Source organism: Argiope bruennichi, chromosome 2 (assembly GCF_947563725.1).
Source record: "Argiope bruennichi chromosome 2, qqArgBrue1.1, whole genome shotgun sequence".
Classification (NCBI taxonomy): domain Eukaryota; kingdom Metazoa; phylum Arthropoda; class Arachnida; order Araneae; family Araneidae; genus Argiope; species Argiope bruennichi.
In genome coordinates, this window is record NC_079152.1 from 107,284,658 (window position 1) to 107,306,479 (window position 21,822).

Consider the following 21,822-nt stretch of genomic DNA (forward strand, 5'->3'; position numbering starts at 1 on the left):
TCTTTGAAGGGAAAACTCCTCGTGATATCAAGTCCGCAGGAGTCTCAGCAGTATTGACATAATGCCATTGGAAGTTCTCAGTATACTCTTGAATCCTAGTGACTCGATTAGCAACAAAAGTTTTCAACGATGTAGGTGGAGTTTTGATCCAAGCAAGTACCACAGTGGAGTCCGAGTACAAATGTACTCCATGACTGTCTAGCTGCAAGGATGACAGAACTTTAACGATAAGCTTGGAAAGCAGATCCGCTGCACACAGCTCCAAACGTGAGATACTAATTTCTTTGATGGGAGCCACTCGAGATTTGCTGTATAAGAGTGACACCTTTATCTCACCAGACCCTGACAAAGACCGGGTGTAGATGGCACAACCATATGCATTTTTCGAAGCGTCTCCGAAGCCTATCAGGTCTACTTTCAGAACTTTAGAACATAACACATGACGATCTATGTTTACATTTTTCAATTGACTCAGTTCAGAACTAAATTTTTCCCACTCTCTATTTAAGTGTAAGGGAACTTCATCGTCCCAATCAATTCTCAAAATCCACAACTTCTGCAAGAACATCTTCGTTGTGATTATCAAAGGTCCTAAGAGACCTAAAGGGTCAAACAATCTGGATATGTCCGATAGCATTGTTCTTTTTGTTGCAGGTCTCACAATTTTTTGAACACTAAAACTAAATGTATCCTTTTCAGGATTGAATTGTAATCCCAAAGTTTTTAAAGTTGCTGAGTTAGGGTTATCGAAATTGTATTCTCGGTCCGACGTTGGAACATTTTGTAACAAAACAGGATTATTTGAGCTCCATTTGTGAAGCTCCATACCAGCTGATTTTAACAAATGTATTAAATGGTTTTGTAGTTCAATGGCAGAAGATAAATCCTCGGTACCACTGAGTATATCATCGACGTAAAAGTCCTTGCCAGCAGCAGCGGCTAAAGGATAATTGTTCTGCTCATCACAGCATATTTGTTTTAGTACTCTGGTCGCCAAATAAGGAGCGCATTTGGTTCCGTAGGTAACAGTGAGCAACTTAAATACACGTAATTTCTCTTCCTCTAAATCCTTCCATAAAATACATTGTAAATCACACTGATCTGGATGTATCCAAATTTGACGATACATCTTTTTTATATCAGCGGTGAAAACTATAGAATGTTTTCGAAACCTCAACAAAATAGCAAACAAATCATCTTGGACAACAGATCCTGAATACAAATTATCATTAAGCGATTGTCCAGATGACGTTGCCTCTGATGCGTTAAAAACAAAGCGTAATTTTGTAGTACTATTTTCTGGCCTAAAAACGCCATGATGAGGCATAATATATCTTGGAGTTTCGCAAGTTGCCTGCATATGCCCCAATTTCTCATACTCAATTAAAAATTCACTGTATAGTTGTCTATATTCTGGTTTTCTCTTCAGACGTTGCCAAAGTGATTTAAATCTTTTAGTAGCAATGTGTTTTGATTCGCCTAAACATGGGGGCTCTATTTTAAACGGCATTTTAACAACAAAGCTTCCATCGTCATTTCTGAAATGTGTTTTCATGAAATGATCTTCACATATTAAACTCTCATCATTTTGTAATTTATCCCCCTCAACATCTTCAATTTCCCAAAATTTCCTTAAATTTGCATCCAAATCTTCTATTACCAATCCACAATGAACAGTAGTTTCTTTTTCAATTGGAACAATTCCGGTAGCAACAAACCCAAACACAGTATTTTCAAAAACAATGTCTGTTCCCGAAAACCTAATTTGACCCGATCTTAAAAGTTCACAGAATATTTGGGCACCTAATAAAATATCCACCTCTCCAGGTTCATTGAAACTCGCATCCGCTAAATTGAAACTATCTAATTCTAGCAAACCAATGTCAAATTGTTTGGAGGGAATACAATCTGTTATATGCGGTACTATCAATAGTCCAATTCCCTTTTCAAAGCTTCTGCTTACGTTCGAAATTTTCGTTTTTACGATCGAGTCAATAACAGAAGAAGATTGATTTAGTCCAGAAACCAAAATGTTTCGTCTTTCTTTTTTCAAATTCAGTTTATCGGCTAACCGTTTTGAAATGAAATGATTCATACTACCAACATCCAGTAACGCACGTGCACTCATAAACATTCCTACATTATTTTGAATCATCACATTTGCAGTACTTAATAAAACCATTTTGTTTAGATTTAAGTTGGTAGCAGTGCATGAATGCGTACTGTTCGCAGGTGACTCATTCATCAGTTGCGAAGAATTATGACTGGGATTTTCAATTCGCGGAACGAATACATTTGACCTTGGATTTAATCCCGCGTTAACATTTTGCGAACGAGTTTCAGTTTCGCTTTGAATATTTCCCAAGTCCAACAATTTTATGGTGATTTAAACAATTAAAACATAATTGCTTATTTTTAACGACCTCTATTCTCTCATTAACAAGTATATTTTTGAAAACAGGACATACATTCAGGGAATGATTTTCATTAGATTTACAAATTACACATTTCGGAGTTTTAACTTCCGCTACGAATGCTTTTTGTGGACTGTATCCTTTACGATATTTTTGCGAATGGTTTACAATTTGCGGTCGTGAAAACACATTACTATCGTTTTTGAATTTTGACGATACATAAATATCGCAATGCCTGGCCAAATCTGGTGGCACATACCAAGATTCTCCTTGTTTCACGCCAATATGAATTTGTAGTTCACGATCTAATGAATCAAATATTTTTTCCGAAACCATGAGTTCACAAACTCCCTTAAAATCATTTACCTTTCTTTATTGACAATAATAATCAAAGGCTGCACTAAGTCGCGATGCAAACTGGATATAGCTTTCGTTTGGACGTTTTTTCGCTTTACGGAAATTATTTAAAACTTCTCGTGGGGTGGACTGAAATTCTTTTAACACTAATTCTTTTAATTTGTCATACATACACAATTAATCTTCATTTAAATATATTATTAAATTGGTAACTTTTTCGCCTAAAATATTTAATAGGATCTCTGATTTGAACTGTTCTGGGACATTTTTGGTTTTGAAAGCTCTTTCAAGCGATTGGAAAAATAAATTATACGACTCTGCTCGTGTAGGAACAGGAATAGTTAAAGTTTTGACACTTTTTATCAAACTTTCTAAGCTAAAATTAGAATCAGAATCGCTATTTGTTACATTAACCTTTTGTGTTACATCTTTTCGTAAATTCACAAGCTCAAGTTGTTTTTCTAATTGCGCGAGTTTAAGTTTTTCCAATTCTACTTTCTGTGCTTCATTTTTCTCGTAGAGTTTAAGTTTTTCCAATTCTACTTTCTGTGCTTCATTTTTCTCGTAATCTTTTTTCCTATCAATTATTGACTCAACTACAGTTTTTACGAATTCATAATTATCTTTATAGATCTCGCTCTTTTCAATTAAATCTTTAATAGTAACTACTTTGGCACCCGAAAGAATATCAATTTCTAGTTCCTTGGCAACTTCAATTAATTCACTCTTTTTAAGTTTTGAAAAGAGAACTCTAAATATATATGCAACTCATAAAAACGAAAGTAATACACAAATTCAGAAAACAAAAGTGTACTCACAGTTACCTTGAAACCAAAAAGGACACAATAATCCAATTATCAGATAGTCCAATCATAGGAATTTACACTTTATATCCATTGGAGATGACTCTAAACGATTCAGAAATCACTGAGGACAATATCAAGTAAGCACACGCGGCAAAACAGAAACACTTGCCGACTTCTCAAAACTCTCGATGGTTCAATACTGCGTAGTCGACGGACCACTTAATGTAATTCTCTTCAGATAATTACTCATTTCTTTCTGGTGAACACCATTTTACACACACACACACACACACACACACACACACACACACACTATTTTTTATGACTAACTATTAAAATAAGTATATTCAGCTTCCGCTTCGAAGTGTGGGTAGTGCAAACAGTGGGCAGAACTACATGAATGACGAGTGTGCAGGGACCTCGGCTTGAGTCGCGCTTTTTGCTTTTTTTTCCTTACTTATGTAGTTATATTTAATATACTTCTTTTCTTTCTGTATAGGTGTCTTTTCTGAAAAAAAACGCCGCAATTTTACATAAAATAAAACAGTTCTTTATAAGTAGCTATTAGAGCCTTTTTCCTATCTGTTCTCATGCTGAGAATGTCATATAGCGCCATCTAGGACCCGATTTCACCATGGTAAATCTGAGTACAAATTCACAAAGTAAGTAATGATAAACTGTGAAAGGAATACTGTAATATAGCAATCTGTTTCTAATAAATTTTGCATTCATTTTTTTTTTTTATTTAAATGACCAGTTTATTTGTACATAAGATTAAAAAATATTCATATGTAATGAGTATATGATCCATATCTAAATATTTTCACAGAAAAAAACAATTTTTGCAAAGAAAAAAAGTGCCCAGCGAAGATTGGTCTTCCAGATATGTCAATTAACAAATAAATGTTTTACGTTATATCACTATTATTTTTTGTAATTTAAAAGAACATGTGTATGTTAGAGCTGTAGAAGGTTTTATACGAATATACTTTGAAAGAAGTTAGATGGTAATCTATTCCTCAAAATGAATTTTTTAAAAATTTAACTACAATTTAAATTAATTAAAAATAAAACAAAATATATTCCCTTTTATCCAATGCCTTTCAAAAATGATTTTTGCACCGATTTAAGACGAAAACGAATTATCTTTTAAATTACATCACTTTAGTTGCACTGCATTTTTTCCTTACATTGTTGAAAATTAACATTCATTCTTATTTCGGAAGATGTATTTCATTGTTGCAATGGAATTTAAACTTTTTTCCTTGTATCATCAGATATTTAATCACGTCATTTTCTTTTATTATTGAAAGATGGAGAAAAATATTCCTTTTATTATCTACGCACTTAAAATGAGACATAAGGACGAAATGATAAAGCATTGTGAATGATAAAATGTAGCTAAAAGGCAGATTAATCTTAAGTTTTTAATAACACTGTGATGCCACGGGATAAGATTTTACTAAAAGTTCTATCTCCTAAAAAAGTTAAACGCTATAGAAAATTCATTAATTTTTTAAGGATTATTACAATTTGATTCTTAATGTATATTTTGATAAGCGAATCCTGAATATGAATTAAAAAAATAATCAAAACCAGTATTATATTTAAACTTGCTACAAGCCAAAAGCTATTAGTAATTACATAAAATTATAATATTTAATAACTTCCTGAAAACCATTGAGGAATAAAAATAATGAATTATTTTCGAACAAATGTGATCTATAAATAAAAATTCTATATTCTAAATCACAAGTACAAATAAGACATATTTTCGCCATTGCATTTTACTTAAGTAACCTCTATTAGCCTTAATTTTTTCTGAGATTTATATCCGTTTTAGGGATTGTTTGAATGTAAAGAACGGGAAATTTCTTTGAGCATTTGAGTCGTCATTAAAGAGATTTTCAATAAAAATTGAAATCTTACACATTGTTATGCCATTAAATTTAATTTAAGTATTTATCACTTATTGCTTGAATGCTCAAAAAATTTATTTAATGAATTTAAGAAATAATATTTTAAATCGCTTCCTAAACATGAAATATCTCTTGATTGTAAATTTTATGGAGAATAATGTCAATTTAATTTTAATTTTGAAAAACCCATTTTTAATCTTCAAAACTTTGGCATCGATTTTTATTTTATTTAAAGAATCGCGGCAATTTTGGTTTTTCTTTGAATGCCACATTTGCAATTTTTTTTGCACAAAGGCAAATTGCTTTTGTTACTTCCCTAAATTTATAAAATTTTTGCGATATTGTTTCTGTGTTACCCGAGGAAAGAGAGGTTAATGCTATTTCTTCACATCCATATCGTGAGGTATCATTTTAATATTTATTATGTATTGAATTTTTCGTCACACTATCTTCATAATTATGTTATATAGAAAAAAATATATTTGAAAACTTTTATTGTTAAAGCTATTATTAATTATAATTCAAGAAATTAATGAACTATTATAATTACTTAATTTTACTAAATCTCTCAATATTGAGCATTTATCGTAAATTTTCATAATTAAATTCTATTAAGAATATTATATTTTATTTACTAAATATATATATATAATTGACGCATTAAATTATATTAAGAGCATCATTCTTCCGGTTAGAAAAAGAGATTATATAATGAGGCGTGCTATTAAGCACATTTAAAAGGTGATATTTCCGATAATTTCTCATGACTAGTTTAATGTTAAGAATCATTTCATAAAAAAATATATCAATTTCTGTGATATTTTTTACAAATGTCATGAAGTTAAACCCTGAGTAAACATAGCTCATGATGAGTAGAAATTATAATACACTTTTTTAAAACTTTTAATTGTCCCTTATGACTTATATATTCTTTAAAATAGTATGAGAACACTTATTACATGATTATGTCTAAAGGAATTCGGATTTTATAAATTTGTTATTGAACATTCTGGTGAAATCTGCAAATTTTATAAATGTTTTTTTTTTCTTGATGCTGAAGTAAGATGCACGTGTGCAGCTTAGGGTCTATTTTTACAATAATAAAATCAACTAATAAAGGCTGAAAAATGTTATATATATATATATATATATATATATATATATATATATATATATATATATATATATATATATATATATATATATATATATATATATATATATATATATATATATATATATATATGCATATATATATATATATATATATATATATATATATATATATATATATATATATATATATATATATATATATATATATATATATATATATATATATGCATATATATATATATATATATATATATATATATATATATATATATATATATATATATATATATATATATATATATATATATATATATATATATATATATATATATATATATATATATATATATATATATATATATATATATATATATATATATATATATATGCATCTAATATATTTTTGGATCATAAACAATACAAATTACTGGATATATGTCTAGCATACCATAGCAGTAACTGATTTTTAAGAAGTTATCTAATATTGATTTCAGAATTGCATTTTCTACTCGAATGCTTTTCATTGAAATAATTTATGTTTTACAAAATTACAAAATTAGTAATCAGGTTTCGTATCATATATATTGCAGATTTTAACCAAATACTGAGTTCTGGAATGAAAAGTAGAAGCTAGAAATCTTGAAATGATGCTAAAAATACAGAAGTTGGTAATTTCAGAAATAATTGCAATAATTTATAAGAATATTTCTACTGAGCAGTTTAAAATATTTCAATGAAACAATCTATATTTACAAAAATATAAATCCTTAGATTGACTTAAGTATTCTTTTGTTTAAAAAATGGAAGGAATAACCGGAAAACTGCATTGATGTGGTATGGTTTTGATATTGTGTATTTAATTATTTCAAGACTATGTAGGCGATGTAGAAAATGTATAATTTTTATAAAGTAAAAATAACCTACCTCATCCATATTCCGTTGTTCATCGGCTATGATATCCTCCTGAGTCATTTTGCAATATTCATTGATGTTACAATTCGTGTTTCGAGAGATATGCGTCCTAAACCAAAGAGATTCTATTTAAAGGTCCCATTGTAAATTTCCTTTTCTCCTGCAATTACAAAAATTCAGGTAGTGTAAGTACTAAAATACCGATGGATGATAAACGCCAATCTATATTTTCCTTATCATCTGTATTTTCGTTATAAAGATAGAGATTATATTTAATTATCTTATTGTTGAAATAATAGTATTTTCGAAGGAAAATACGCAATGAGGAAAACGATTTTGGATGTTTCATCAGTTGAAGAACATAATCAAATACTGCCAATCAAGAATCGCTGTAAAAAGAATGTATGTTGAATATATGTTACAAAAAATTCAAGTGTTTCTTTTCATGAAAATTGATTCACGTTTTTATTAGTGGCACATTAAACATATGTATGTACTGAATGAGATGAAAAGACCTGTTAAAGGATGATTATTGTGGCATCAGAATCAAAGAGTTAATATATTTTGTTATAATAAAACCCCTATAATATAATTTTGATCACGTTTTAATGATAGGTAATACAATTTAATGGTTTCTTAATATTTTTCATTTATTTGTTATTTTTGTGTTATATCAGAGAATGCCTTTCTTTCTTCGTTTGGATTCAATAACCTTGAATTATTTTGAAATATCTTTTTATTTATATATCAAATCATATTTTACAAATGACAAATTACCAAAAATTCCAATTTTCTATATAACATTCTATATAATTCTCTACATAACATTATGTGAAATAATTGTAATTTTGGAAATTTAATCTATACAATAAATCTTTAAATGCGATAAGTCTTTCATGTTGTTAACATTTTATCATAGAATTTATTGGATTGATGAGTTTTGATGTAATAATTAATTTTTAAAATGCTCATCTTTAATTTTGAAATTATTTGAAAAAAGTGTGTATACCTTTCCCAATGGCATCTATTAGAGTTCGTGGAAAATCAGAATGCTTGTATGAAAAAGAATAAAAAATGCTTTTATATGAAGATTTTATTAAAGTTTTACTGAACTAAAAATAGCTTGTGTACTTAATGGTTGTGAACAGAATAGAAAAGCTTAATTTTTTCTCACTAGAATTTTTTTAAAAAAGAATGACCAGTACTTACATGATGCTTATGTTACAGGCATTTATGATTAACCTTTGACAAAAGAAGTTTTTTAGATAGAAACACTCTAAATGAAAGCATATTTGGCTAGAATAATTTTTTTAAAATAAAATTATGTGTTACAATGTTTCGCTTCAGTAATAAAACCTGAAAAATGTTTAATTAGGGCGCTAGAGAAATTAACGCTCATTTAATTTTAATGTTATTTGATACATTATTACATTAGGTAATTATAAATAAATTTTCCACAGGAATCTTGGTTTGATTACTATATTATTGAGGTGTATATCCAATGAGAGTAGAAATATTTTGTCTTTTTCTGCCAAAACTTTGAAATATAAAATCACACATTTTTTCTTTCTTTCATATCTTTAAATTTTAAAAGATTAGTTTTTCAGTAACCTTTATATTCTTTCTTAGTTTTTCATCTTTTTTTTTCAAACTTTTTATGCAGTGACAACTGTTTAATTTAGAGTTAAGTTTCCAAAACATTTTAAGCGGTTGAATATAAGAATTTATATAACCTTTTGCATATTGCATTTGTCAGCAAAGTAAGAGATGAAGCATGTTATTATGCAGAATAGTATTCCGAACAAACACATATCGAATTATCAAATGCTTGGGAAACTGCACTATAATCTGTGTGAACACGGAACATTCCACAGTTGCAGACATGATACGTCACGCAACACACACCTGCTATCGAAGTGGAGAATTTGCGCCGTTTAAGAAACTTTTGGTACAAGCATGCAAACCAAAGCCCGTGATATTGCAGCATCTCAATCCAGTGTGTGGTGCATACACAGGCAGCAGTCACATCCACATAATTTGCAACGGGTCAGTGATTTCAGCTTGAAAATTATTCTCGATGTGTGGAATTCGCGCGTTGATTATGAACAAATAACAGTGACGACAACCTTGTGTTTCCAACTTTCCTTCTATTCATGTATGATGCCCCTTTCTCTTGTTTAGAGATATTTAATAGGGTGAAGCGAAAAATCAATTTTTGATTTTTAATTTGTAATGGCGTAGAAAAGTTGCATTTTGGTGTATATAAAATAAATTATAAATATGAAAAATATTGGAGTATGTCTTGATGTGCCGCAAGGACGTTAAAGTTTCATAAAATTGAAATTTTAGCTTCATTAAAAAAATTACGAAATAATTAATTTTTGATTTTTTAATTTGTAATAGCTCCGAAAATTTCCCTTTTGGCGTATATAAGATAAACTAAAAATATGAAAAATATTGGAGTACATCTTAAGGTGCCACAAGGACGTTGAAGTTCCATAAAAATACACTCTTTGGAACGTTTTCAAACATTTTTGAGTATCTCGATTATGAAATAGAAAGTTTTGAATAAGCGTAATAATATGAATAGAAATATGGAAGCAATTTTACTGTTTATTTGGCTCATGGAATCCAGGACACTGAATCATCACTAGAGTTGATTCTATTTAAGGGAGGCGGATATTTGTCTACGTGTTGTGACAAGCTAAGAGCTGGTATCAGATCAGCAGCTTTGCCGAGTTCAATTGAAGTGATGTCTCCACTCTGCCTAAAGTGTAACTGATTTGTTAGTTTGTGTGCTTTGTTATGAATAAAAATGGCTCAAACTGAATTAGTGAAGACAAGACAAATGTAGGAATACACTATTTTTGGCATATTTAGTGATTTGCTTGAAGTTGAACTGCCTACTTACGAATCTGTTAAAGAGGGCTATTGTTATATCAGACATACCATCAAAATTGTTTCAGAAAAGGATACTTCTGTAAGAGAAATATGTAACATTTTAGTTCCCAAAATAGAACAAATATGATCAAAAGCTTCTATTCCCATTGGTTTTAACAAAAGAATCTTACAAATAATAAAAGCTTATCATGCTAAATACAGGAATTTATTAAAGTTTAAATACAGAAAAGAGGTAGATAAGTTCAACTTCATATTCCAACTTCTCGAAATTTAGAAAAGAAGTTAAACGTTTATTTGATATTGCTGCCTGTAAGTGTGTAAACCTTAATAGTTGTACTTGTTTAAAAGAAAAAAAGATAACAGTTTTGTAACAAGTGTTTCGAAATGATCAACGCTCTTACAGGAAAATGGTGTAGCCACTACAAAAAACTTTAAGGAAGAAAAAAGCAAGAAAGAATAAAGAACTACGAATAGTTAAGTTTAATCAAGAAAGAACAAAAAGTACTAGTATGTCATAGGCAGTTAATTGTGACAATGACAGCGCTGAAGAAAAACAACGTTCTTTATAGGAAGAGGCAAACCAACCAGAACCTTCAAATATAGCTTAAGACTCTGGAAAAGTACATTATGAAAGTGTATATACTTGTATGGTTTAATATTAAATTAAAACTTTCATTTAATTATGATTCCAAACATCTGTTTACGCTTATCTCATATTCATGATGTCTGTATGATGATCACAAGAAAATTAAAGAATATTTTAAAAAAAATTGCTGCTTCAGAAAATATCTTTTAGTCCAAGCAAAATGATAAAAGTAAAATTCTAAGAAAATTTGGCTTACGATTCGTTTTAGAAGCAAAAGCAGAAAGTAGGGGCCAAATTAGGAAGTTCAAAGTTCCAAAAATAAACTTTGATGCAATGGATTATTTCGACATGATCTCATGGCTTGAAGATGACGTAACTGAACTCCTCCTTTGTAAAAACAGTGATTCCCTCAAAGACTTTATATGGAAGGCATTTGAAACTGAGCCAAATATTATAACTGGTGATTCGAAGTGAGCAGTGGACTTTACTTTTGCTCAAACTTCTTTATTTACACTATATACACTCCTTTTGTGGTGAGTAGTTCATATAATACATGGCTGATTGTGGTATTGCATTGCGGTTGGCTTTGTTAAGCCTTACAAACTGAAGTTGTTTACAGTATCTGTGGGGGCTGGGGAGCTGATGCAGGGCAACGTTCTAATGAACCCCTGAAAGACTCCACCGGAAGGGCTGGTAAATGGGTTGCCGTAATTTTAAGATTGCCAAGTTTGGCGTTAAGCGACATTCACGTGAACATACCGCCCGACCGTGCAATGTCTCTCAAAGGTACAAAGACGTTGCACACAGTACATATAGAAATACAATTAATCTGAAATTGAAAGTTAAATTAGCAAATGCAAACTTCAGTATGAAAGAATATATACATGAAGTTCAAATACACATTAAAATACAATGCAGACACTACATACTACAGAATAACTAAATTCAAACTACTAGACATATAAGTATGCAAAATACAATACAATAAACACAATATAAATGAACATTTAGGTTTCAATTAATAATATTGCTAATTTCGTAATTGGACGTTTGTAGGTTCCTTTGGCTGTTTTAACAAGGCACACTCGAATAATATTATCTTTACCCTAAAAACCTAGACAACACGTCCTAACAATCAAGAATTAAGAGGGACATTGTCGTCTTTGACTACTACCATGGTACCGACACTAATATTGTCCTTTTGAAAGTACCATTTTGACTTTTGCTGTAAATGCTGTAAATGATTAAGGTAATCTCTAAGCCATCTAAACCAAATATATGGGGTTATTTTAGCTACCCTTTGCCATCATTTCAAGGCCTTTTCAATAAAATCTGTTAAATTTGGTTCAACAATTGCGGAAATAGGTGTATCAACTAAAAAATGTGCGGGGGTTAAAGTTTGCAAGTCATTTGGATCTTAGGAAAGCGGTGTTAAAGGTCGAGAATTTAAAATTCCTCCTTTTTGATTTGCTACAGTTAGGAATTCTTCTTAAGTCAATTTTAAGTTACCTAGAGCTCTTAAAAAATGAAATTTAAAGTACTTAACTCCTCTCTCCCAAATTCCACCGAAGTGAGCCGATAAGGGAGGAATGAAATTCCATTTAATTTTTTCTGAGCTTAGATAATCAGTCAGCACATTATCTGGGTTACTAACTATCTTGTATAGTCTCTTCAACTCATTATGGGCACCTACAAAATTACGACCACTGTCTGTAAAAATAGTAGAAATTCTGCTTCTTCGTGACATAAATGTTTTTAGGGTAGCTATGCAAGAATATGATGTTAAGTCTGAAACAATTTCAAAATGTACTGCTCTCGTTACAAAACATACAAAAATTGAAACATAAATTTTTTGAAGACGTCCTTTTCTTTGAAACTTATTTTTAATAAAAAACGAACCATAGAAATCTTCTCCAGTATATTGAATGGTAACGAAGGATTACAACGTTCTGCGGGTAAATCACCCATTTTTTGAATAGACAGGTGAGGATTATATCGGGAACAAGTAATACAGTTATGAACAATACTGCGAGCTATATCTCTGCCCCCAATGGGCCAATACATCTGTCTAGTTAAATGAAGTAAAGTTTGGGCTCCAATATGACAATTTTTAAGATGAATACTTTGCATAATTAATTTAGTAAGGATATGAGTTTTAGGTAAAATAATAGGAAATTTTACCTGAAATGGTATGTTGGCATTTCTAAGTCTGCCTCCTACTCTACTCTAATTACATTAGAACCTTCTTCTAAAAAAGGGAATACCTTTTTCTATTTGCTAGAAAGGTTTACCTGTTTACCACTTGCTAAGTTTTTGAAGTCATCAGCAAGAACATTTTGTTGTACAAGGGAAATTAATTTAAGTTCTGCTTCCTCAATTTTCTTTGAGGCGAGTGAGTCCTTCATCTTCTTGTTTCTGCAGTTTCCTAGAAATCTGAGTAGAAAACTGAAAACACGTATTAATTTGTCATACTTATTACTAACATTATAAAGAGAGTAAGAAAATCTGAATTTAAAGTCAGTAAGGTGTGAGTGGTATTGTCCTTGAGTTCCAATAAAAATTGGGAATCTTGAGATGCATCAATCATTTGTTGGTCAGCAGAGTTCACAGAAAAGGTAGTTCTTGAAGGAAAGGTGGTCCATTCCACCATAAATAGTTATCAATCAGTTGTTTTGGAACTAATCCTCTCGTTATCACATCTGCGGAATTTAAAATGGAGGAAACATGCTGCCAATTGTTGTTCTGTGACAGTTGTTGTATTTTTCCCACTCTATTTGCAACAGATGTCTTGAGACGATGTGGTGGTGTTTGAATCCAGGCTAGGGAAATAGTAGAATCTGTGTACATCACTGAGCTATCAATTTGCAGATGTAAAGCTTTTTCAACCTTGGCCTTTAGTTGAGCGGTGAGAAGACATCCAAAAAGTTCCAATCTGGGAATGGAGACAGTCTTTAATGGGGAGACTCGAGATTTGCTGCATACAAGTCTAGATGTGACTATATCATTGGCACCGATGCATTGTAGATAAATAATTGCTCCATATGCGATTTCACTGGCGTTTGAGAAACAATGAAGAATTAATTTTATAGGAGTTCCATTCAAAATCCATCTTGGATTTTTTACTTGCTCAAGAGCCTTAAGGGATTGAACTAAATGAATCCACTCTTTACCAATGACTGGAGGAAGGGGGTCGTCAAATGTAAGTTTTTGCAACCACACTTTTTGGAGAAAAATCTTCATTTTAGAGATAACTGGTCCCAGTAGACCCAAGGGCTCATACAGTTTGGCAATGACTGAGAGCACGGCTCGTTTTGTATGCTTAGATTCATTTTCATACTTGACTGTGAATATGAATAAATCCTCGAAAGGCTTCCAATGCATGCCACGAGCTTTTGAGACCTGCCCATCTATAGGAAAAGTGTTTTCAGGATTAGAAGTTGGAAAACCATTTAAAAGTTCCTGTGAGTTTGAAGTCCATTTATGTAAGGACATTCCTGCTCTTGCGAACATAATTATCAGCTGTTGTAAAATTTGAGTAGTTTGGATATCCGGGGTGCTTGTAATTCCATCATCCATGTAAAGGTCCCGTAAAACCATTTCCGATGCTAACGGAAAGTCCGATGCTTCATCTAAAGCTAATTGTTTAATGGTGCGTATGGCAAGGTGAGGTGCACATGAAGTGCCATATGTCACAGTTTTTAATCTAAATGTCACTTCTTGATGGGAGTTTTCCTCAAACCATAAAATTCGTAAATAGTCTCATTGATGTGGCACAACTAAAATAAGACGAAACATCTTTTGAATGTCAAATGTAAAGGCAAACTTGTGTGTTCTGAACCTTAATATTAATTCAAAAATGTCCTCAACAACATCACCTTTACCAATAAATCATTTAATGAAACTCCATTAGAGCTAGGGAAGCTAGCATTGAAGACTACTCTTAGGGAGGTGCTTGCGGATCCTTCCCGGTAGACTCCCTGATGAGGTAAAAAATAATTGATTTCTGGTAATTCATCTTCCATTACTCTTTCCATGTGACCAAGAGCTTCATATTCCTCAGTGAATTCAGAATAGAGTTTCTTCATTTACGGGTTTTTCTTTAACCCTTTAATTAAATGTTTCAATTTTTTACAATTTGTTAAGCTTACAATTTTTTTAATTTTTTTACACACTTTAAGCTCTTTGTAGAACCTTAAGATGTTGTAGCATTGCAGCCAACATTTTTTTATTATTCTTTTTGATCATAAAATGCAACTTTTCCCCACTATTGCCGAACTAAAATCTAAACAATTTTTTTAAATTCTCATTTTACAAAATACATCTTTTCCCCACTATTACAAAACTAAAATCTGAAAATAAAAATTAGAGGTCATTTTTGTTCTACCCCAACTGGTATTTCGCAGTTGCCGGCAACGGAAGGGCTGAGATACATTTGTATGACGAAAGGTATGCAAACAGAACCGTGCCGAATTACTAAATGTTTCAGAAATTGCACCTTGATCTTTGAGAGTACGGATCATTCTGCCGTAGCAGACATGATACAGAGCCTCAGCGAACGATACACATACCTGCCTTCAATGAGGAGAATTTACTTCTAGTTAAGGAAACTCCTATTCCAAGCACTCGAACCATTGACTTGTGATATCGCAGAATTTCAATTCAGCCTGTGGCACAGATTGAACAAGCAGCATTCGCATCCACGTTTCGCATCCACACGTCCAGTTTTTAAAATAAGCTCATTTCTAAATGACTTCGTTATTAATATTGCTTTGCAGCATAAATTTCTTATTAGATCAAATGTATTTGGAATCAAAATATAAAGTAAGAAAAGCAAAAGACAAATGGTTCAGAAAAATAGGCTCCTTATGGCAAAAGACAATTTGGATTGAAAATTTCATTCTATTTAGAATATATATATATATATATATATTCGAATTCCCTTCTCAAACATAAAATTTTACACCAAATATTGTTTGAAAATGGATAAGGTAGGAAATAAAAAAAATAGCTGTCGAATGATTTTAGTATACATGGTGCACCAATCAATCGAGGCTATTAATTATTATAGTTATGATCATAACTCAGAAATAAATTAACACATTGCAATGGAGTTTTCCATGTTATCTTTCATAGCGTTCCTAATAATGTTTGCAAAGTTTCAAATTTATAACACGAAATTTAATAAATAAATAATTTGATGCCTCTTTGTCACCTTAAATACAGAATGGAATGTATAAACAAAGTAGTAGAGTAATTATTGATATGAAAGCAGTGCTTCTTTACATATAATATGCAATGTTATTAAGCTATCATATTCAGTTTTTTATTATTTTTTCCATTAATACACACATTTTGTTGGATATATAAATACTTGAAAAAAGATGTATATATAACGTCCGAGGTATAAAGTGCGGTTATATTCTTATTAGTATCTTTAAAAAAATTTTGGTGTTCCTTTATTTAATGAAAATGTAAGATTACACTTGTAATGTTATATTGTAGATTCATCGCAATATCTATGAGGTTTTTACTTTCTGAAATTTTAAACAAACCTTGTATCTTAATGGAACTGAGTATATTCTATCATAAATATATAATAATTCCTATCCATCAATATTGTACGTTTTATTATAGTACGTTTTAATTCTAATTCTAATTTTGAGATATAAATGTTTTTTTTTACTAAATACCTTCAATATTCCAAATAAAAAGAATGAGACTATTTCTAGATTTAAAAAAACAAATGTTATGAATGACTAAGGAAGTTTTTGCACACAATAAAGTGAAAACGTTACATAAAACAGATATACGACTGCGTGCAACCTATCAGAAGTGTCAAATTTAAATTAAATTACTGCATGACTAAACTAAATATTTACCAAAAAAAAGATTTCCCGTGATCAAAAACATAAAAAATATCCTTTAAATATTTTTCGCATAAATTAATTGAATAAAGTACAGTCTATATACGTTAATTCACTAAGAATCCTTCGATTGTTCTTTAAAAAAAGAAATAACATTAGTGATGTATAAGCTAACATTTATTTTCACTTGATAAAGGATCATTCAGTTTGTAAGTGGAAAGTTTAAATATATCATCATAAACTTCTACTAATTTTTTAAAAACTTTTTATGTGCAATGTTTGGAAACGTGTTATTTTTTTTAAAGTAGCGAACCATTGTTAAATAATATTTAATAACAGTCGGGTGCAGTTCAAATCTACAACTGCAAAATGCAAATTTAATAGTCCCTGAGAATCATTGGATGCAGGAGAAAAAACAATGTCGTGAAACCAGCGGAAATCGTGGGATAAACACTTTGAGGATTAATAATTGCCGATACTCGGAATTTCTTTTTCATTTGCATGATTTAGCATTCCTAAAATATCAGTTTGTCTTGAAAAAGAATTCTCCCTCTAAAAAATGTCTTTATAAAATAGAAAATATAAAAACGATTTTGAAAATGCCTACTGATATCTTTTAATGACTGACAAGCTGTTTACAATGATGAAACTTTTAGAGTTATCTTTTAACAAGTTGTCAGTTCTTAATTGCTTTTATATCTACGTCTTAAAAATTAATTAACTAAAGGGATTTTAGCCGTTTCCACTAGAACCTTGTTCGTTATTCTGTTATTGCATATGTTTTGAGTATTAAAATTAAGTCACAAGTAAATTACATAAAAATATAATGCTAACGTTGCAATTGTTATTTTTTTTTTTTTGCACAATCGTAAGAAAAATTATTATTGTCAATTTAAAATTATGTCCGTAATGACTGATATGTTATAATTGTTGTTCAAGTATATAAATTAATGTTTTACTGGTGAAGTAAAATTTAGTAACTCTATCAATACGGGAAAGCAGAAAATCCCTTTTAGAACCCCTCTGAATTACCTAGATAATTACTGCCTAATTTGTATTTCTTCCACTAAGTGTGATTGATTGAATACCTATGATTGCTACTTGCTTTGTTCGTTACAGACACTTGCCAAACGTATTTCAGGGAAGCATTGTAAGAACACTTAAAGGATAGTCCGTGGTACGTTCTTTCTTTGGTAAAGACGCTCCCCCATGTTGATTATGGGGAAGTTTTCTATAAACACTCAAAGGATGTCAGAGCACAAATTTGCAAAATAGATAGTAGCAGATACCTCTTTCATATAAGAGCCGCTTAAGACCACAGACTGCAAATGGAAATTTTGAGTGGGATGGAAATTTTTTTCTGATTTTTGAAAGAGAAACTTTGGCTTTCCAGTATTTTGAGGTACTGGACAAAAATGTTCGAAAAAATAAAAAAGAGTTAAACTTTAATATATATATATATATATATATATATATATATATATATATATATATATATATATATATATATATATATATATATATATATATATATATATATATATATATATATATATATATATATATATATATATATATATATATATATATATATATATGTATGAGATAAAAATGAAATTTTAATTTAATTTTTGATAGTAAATTACACCTATGCCGAATTTTGGTACTTATATGGAAAATAATAACAGCGTGATAATTTTTAATAAAAAATAAACAGATAAATTTTAGGATATAACTCAATACATTGAATTGCAAAATATAATAATTATAAGATAAATTTCATAATGAGTACGCAAAAATGAAAATAAAAAAGTGTCCTTGAAATTATTTACATATAAAAGCAATTCTACACAACTGTTTAGTTCACATACTGATTAAAAAACAGAATATGAACAAAATGATTCTTATTAAAGGAAATTGCTGGGGATAATGCATATATATTTGATTCCAGAAATAGTGCATTTATATAATATTAAAACACTATTTTGGTTTCTGTTTTTATACCATACCACCAAACTACATATTCCGAAATAAATCTTCAGTCAAACAGATCCGGCACAGAAGCAAATCCGAACAGATACAGAAGAACTATATCTTGGGTCTGTAATTGGTTAAAAACTTTTCATAATCAAATATTCATCAGACAGAAATTTCCAGGACTTTTTTATGGTATCCGGTTTTTTTTTAATTTTAAAGTTTGAAGAAAAATAAATGACTAAAATATTTACTTTAAAAATGTATATGGCTTTCAAAATCAACTCTAAGCATGGGGTATAAAATTGTGCTACAAACACACAACTATAAATCCTTTTTGAATTTTCGAAATTATGTGAAATATACTGTAGCTTGATAGATCCAGATGTGGAAAACTTACTAAAGTGGCAACAGCAAGTTGGAGCTTGCCTTTTCTTTTTTTCAGACGGATCCCAAACCTTATTTCAGTGAAACCACACAAGTTGTTATGAAATGAAATAAAAAACTTTGCTCTACAAAAACATCTGCTTGTTCTGTATCTGGTATGAATTAAATATTTTTAGGTTGGTTGATGGAGTTTATTGGCGCAAGACCCATTTTTTTATTGAACAGTGCCAGACATACGTAAAATTTAATCTTATTTTAAATGTTTTAAAAATTTCTTTCTAAATTGCATCATTTTCCTGAACTTGTCAATCAGTAAAATCTACAAAAAGTAATAGAATGGTAAAATACAATCTAAAACACAATCTACGAATCAAACCAAAAAGTAAAAGCCAATCATTCTTAAAAAGGTAAAAAGGTGGGGATGGGGAACTTTATGAAAAATATATTTTAATTTGATTTGCGGAGAGTGAAAATAGGGAATTCGTTCATTTTTAAATTGTGGACATTCTATTAAGATGTGAAGAACCGTCATAGGTCACCGACATACAGTACATCGGGGTGCGGGTTCCCCAACAGCAAATGTTTATGTGTGAGCCGTGTGTGGCCAATTCTTAACCTGGTAAGAATGGTAGCAAATTTTATATTAGGCATACAAGGCCAACAATCGATTAAATGTTTTATTGTTTTAAGTTTATTTGCCTCTGTAAGATCCCACTGAGTTTGCCATTTTAAATGCAAACTGGATTTAACGTGGTTTTTTATATCTTTTAATGAAATAGGATATTTCAATATACTGGTAGCAGATTTCGCTAGATTGTCTGCTAATTCATTTCCCAGTATACCAATGTGCGAAAAAAGAACCCAGCAGAAAAGAACTTTGATTCCCCTTGCAAGTGAGATTGTCATGTAGTTCAAGTATGTTAAAAGTCAATGGATGAGAGAAACGGTGGAGTGATGTAAACGATTCCAACACACTTTTTAAGTCTGAATAAATGATATAGTCATGAGGACTTAAAAGTCATTATGAATATGTCATTCAGGATAGGAATATTATAAAAAAAATCAGTGAAAATATTCTTAGTTTTTTTTTTTTTTTTTTCACAAAGATGCTAGCAATTGTTTTCTTTTTAATGAACGATATTGCACGAAGTCATAAAGCTCGTCTTATCGATATTACGTTTCGAAGCAGATTATGGAGTTTATGACGCTGTTAACATGCTCACTAGATTTGAATGCAGAGGAACATTTAAAGAATACTCGTGAAAAGGGTTGCATTTATCTTCTGACTAATCGCGAATTGGAATTGCTTATGTGATGAAATGAGAAAAAGTACCTCCATATATACTAGGTCACTTTGCAATTCCCAAGAAAATTATTTTCTTTTAATTTTTATTTCGAAATATTGAAATTCAACTGATATGAGGAGAAATTCACAATAGTTATAAAGAACTATTTATATATGTACAAAACTGATTGTATAATGCTTTTGCTAGAACTGCATGTTTGAAAATTGCATAAAGACATCCTTCCTAATTTGTCGTAAGAAAGATAGGTAGAATTTAATGGGTTTCCTATGAAAAGTATGCAATCCTTTAATTTTTGTGATAATGTCTTCTCTATGACATAATAAGGCAGTTACAACATATTGTAGTTTACAATTGTCTCCCTATAAACAATAGTTTGCAAATAGAAACTCTCTCTCAATCCAGTCTCTTTTAATTTCAAAACTGATTGTTAATTTAATTCATTGTGTTCTAAAATAATTTAATCTACATTGCAATTTTAGTTCACTGAAATAAAAAAATATCTTCACAAGTTTAAGCTATTGCATGTATGCAATATCAAAGGAAAACATTCATTTACTTCAAATACCACATATCAGAGTTATGATTAAATACAATTACAAAAGCATAGCTATTAATTTACATATAAGGCATTTTCATCAGTGTCTGAGATAAATATTTATAGGTTTTAAAATCTTCTGAAATTGTCACGTTTTCATGTCGCATATACAAAGTCTTTAATATTCGTAATCTGTAAATGCTTTTCGGTCACGTTTTCGAGCACATTTTTTCCTTGATAGTAAAATTTAGTACACCACTATTTAAGATAAGTAGTATACAGAGACGCGGCATAGAGATATCATTGTTTGCTTTATTATTATCTCATATTGAAAAGTCGTACTAATAATCCCGTTTTAACTTTTTAAACATATAGTATCTGTCACGAATACTGATAATCGATTTTTTTTTATTCCTCAGTTCACTTCTCTACTTATCTTGTTGAAACTTAAATATCTATTTTTAAAAATTGTTTTTAAAATTAAAATTATTTTATTGTTTGTTTACAATCTTTATTTATTTTCTGTTATGTTTGCTTATCGTTGTAAGACACATTTCCAGTTCATTTAACCTGTAAAAGCATAGTAATGCCGATCTACATTTTATGTTTAAAACCTCATATCTCTTTATGTAGCAAACTTTACATAGTGTTTTTTTTTTAATTTTATCCAAACTATTTATCATTCCAAAAGCAACTAGAATTTTTGACAGTTTGTTTCTTTATCTGAAGCAATTTTCATTGTTG

The 21,822-nt window shown here is 30.1% G+C and overlaps 3 protein-coding genes across 3 annotated transcripts in view; 1 reads left to right on the forward strand and 2 right to left on the reverse strand.

Annotated features, from left to right (window-relative positions):
- The window catches only part of LOC129959430 (SEC14-like protein 2), a 36,324-nt gene extending 28,627 nt beyond the window's left edge, over positions 1 to 7,697 (reverse strand). Inside the window, exon 1 of the mRNA XM_056072259.1 lies at positions 7,537 to 7,697. Within this exon, the coding sequence (XP_055928234.1) occupies positions 7,537 to 7,584 (48 nt within the window). The 5' untranslated portion in view covers positions 7,585 to 7,697. The remainder of the gene's footprint in view (positions 1 to 7,536) is intronic.
- LOC129959417 (SEC14-like protein 3) overlaps positions 1 to 21,822 on the forward strand; it is an 80,799-nt gene that overhangs the window by 2,213 nt on the left and 56,764 nt on the right. The gene's annotated exons all lie outside the window — the stretch shown is intronic.
- LOC129962275 (uncharacterized) lies at positions 13,616 to 15,096 on the reverse strand. Its single transcript, XM_056076021.1, has 2 exons — positions 14,893 to 15,096; positions 13,616 to 14,743 (listed from the first exon to the last, which is right to left on the reverse strand). Exons 1-2 carry the CDS (start codon positions 15,094 to 15,096, stop codon positions 13,616 to 13,618), a joined length of 1,332 nt encoding a protein of 443 aa, XP_055931996.1.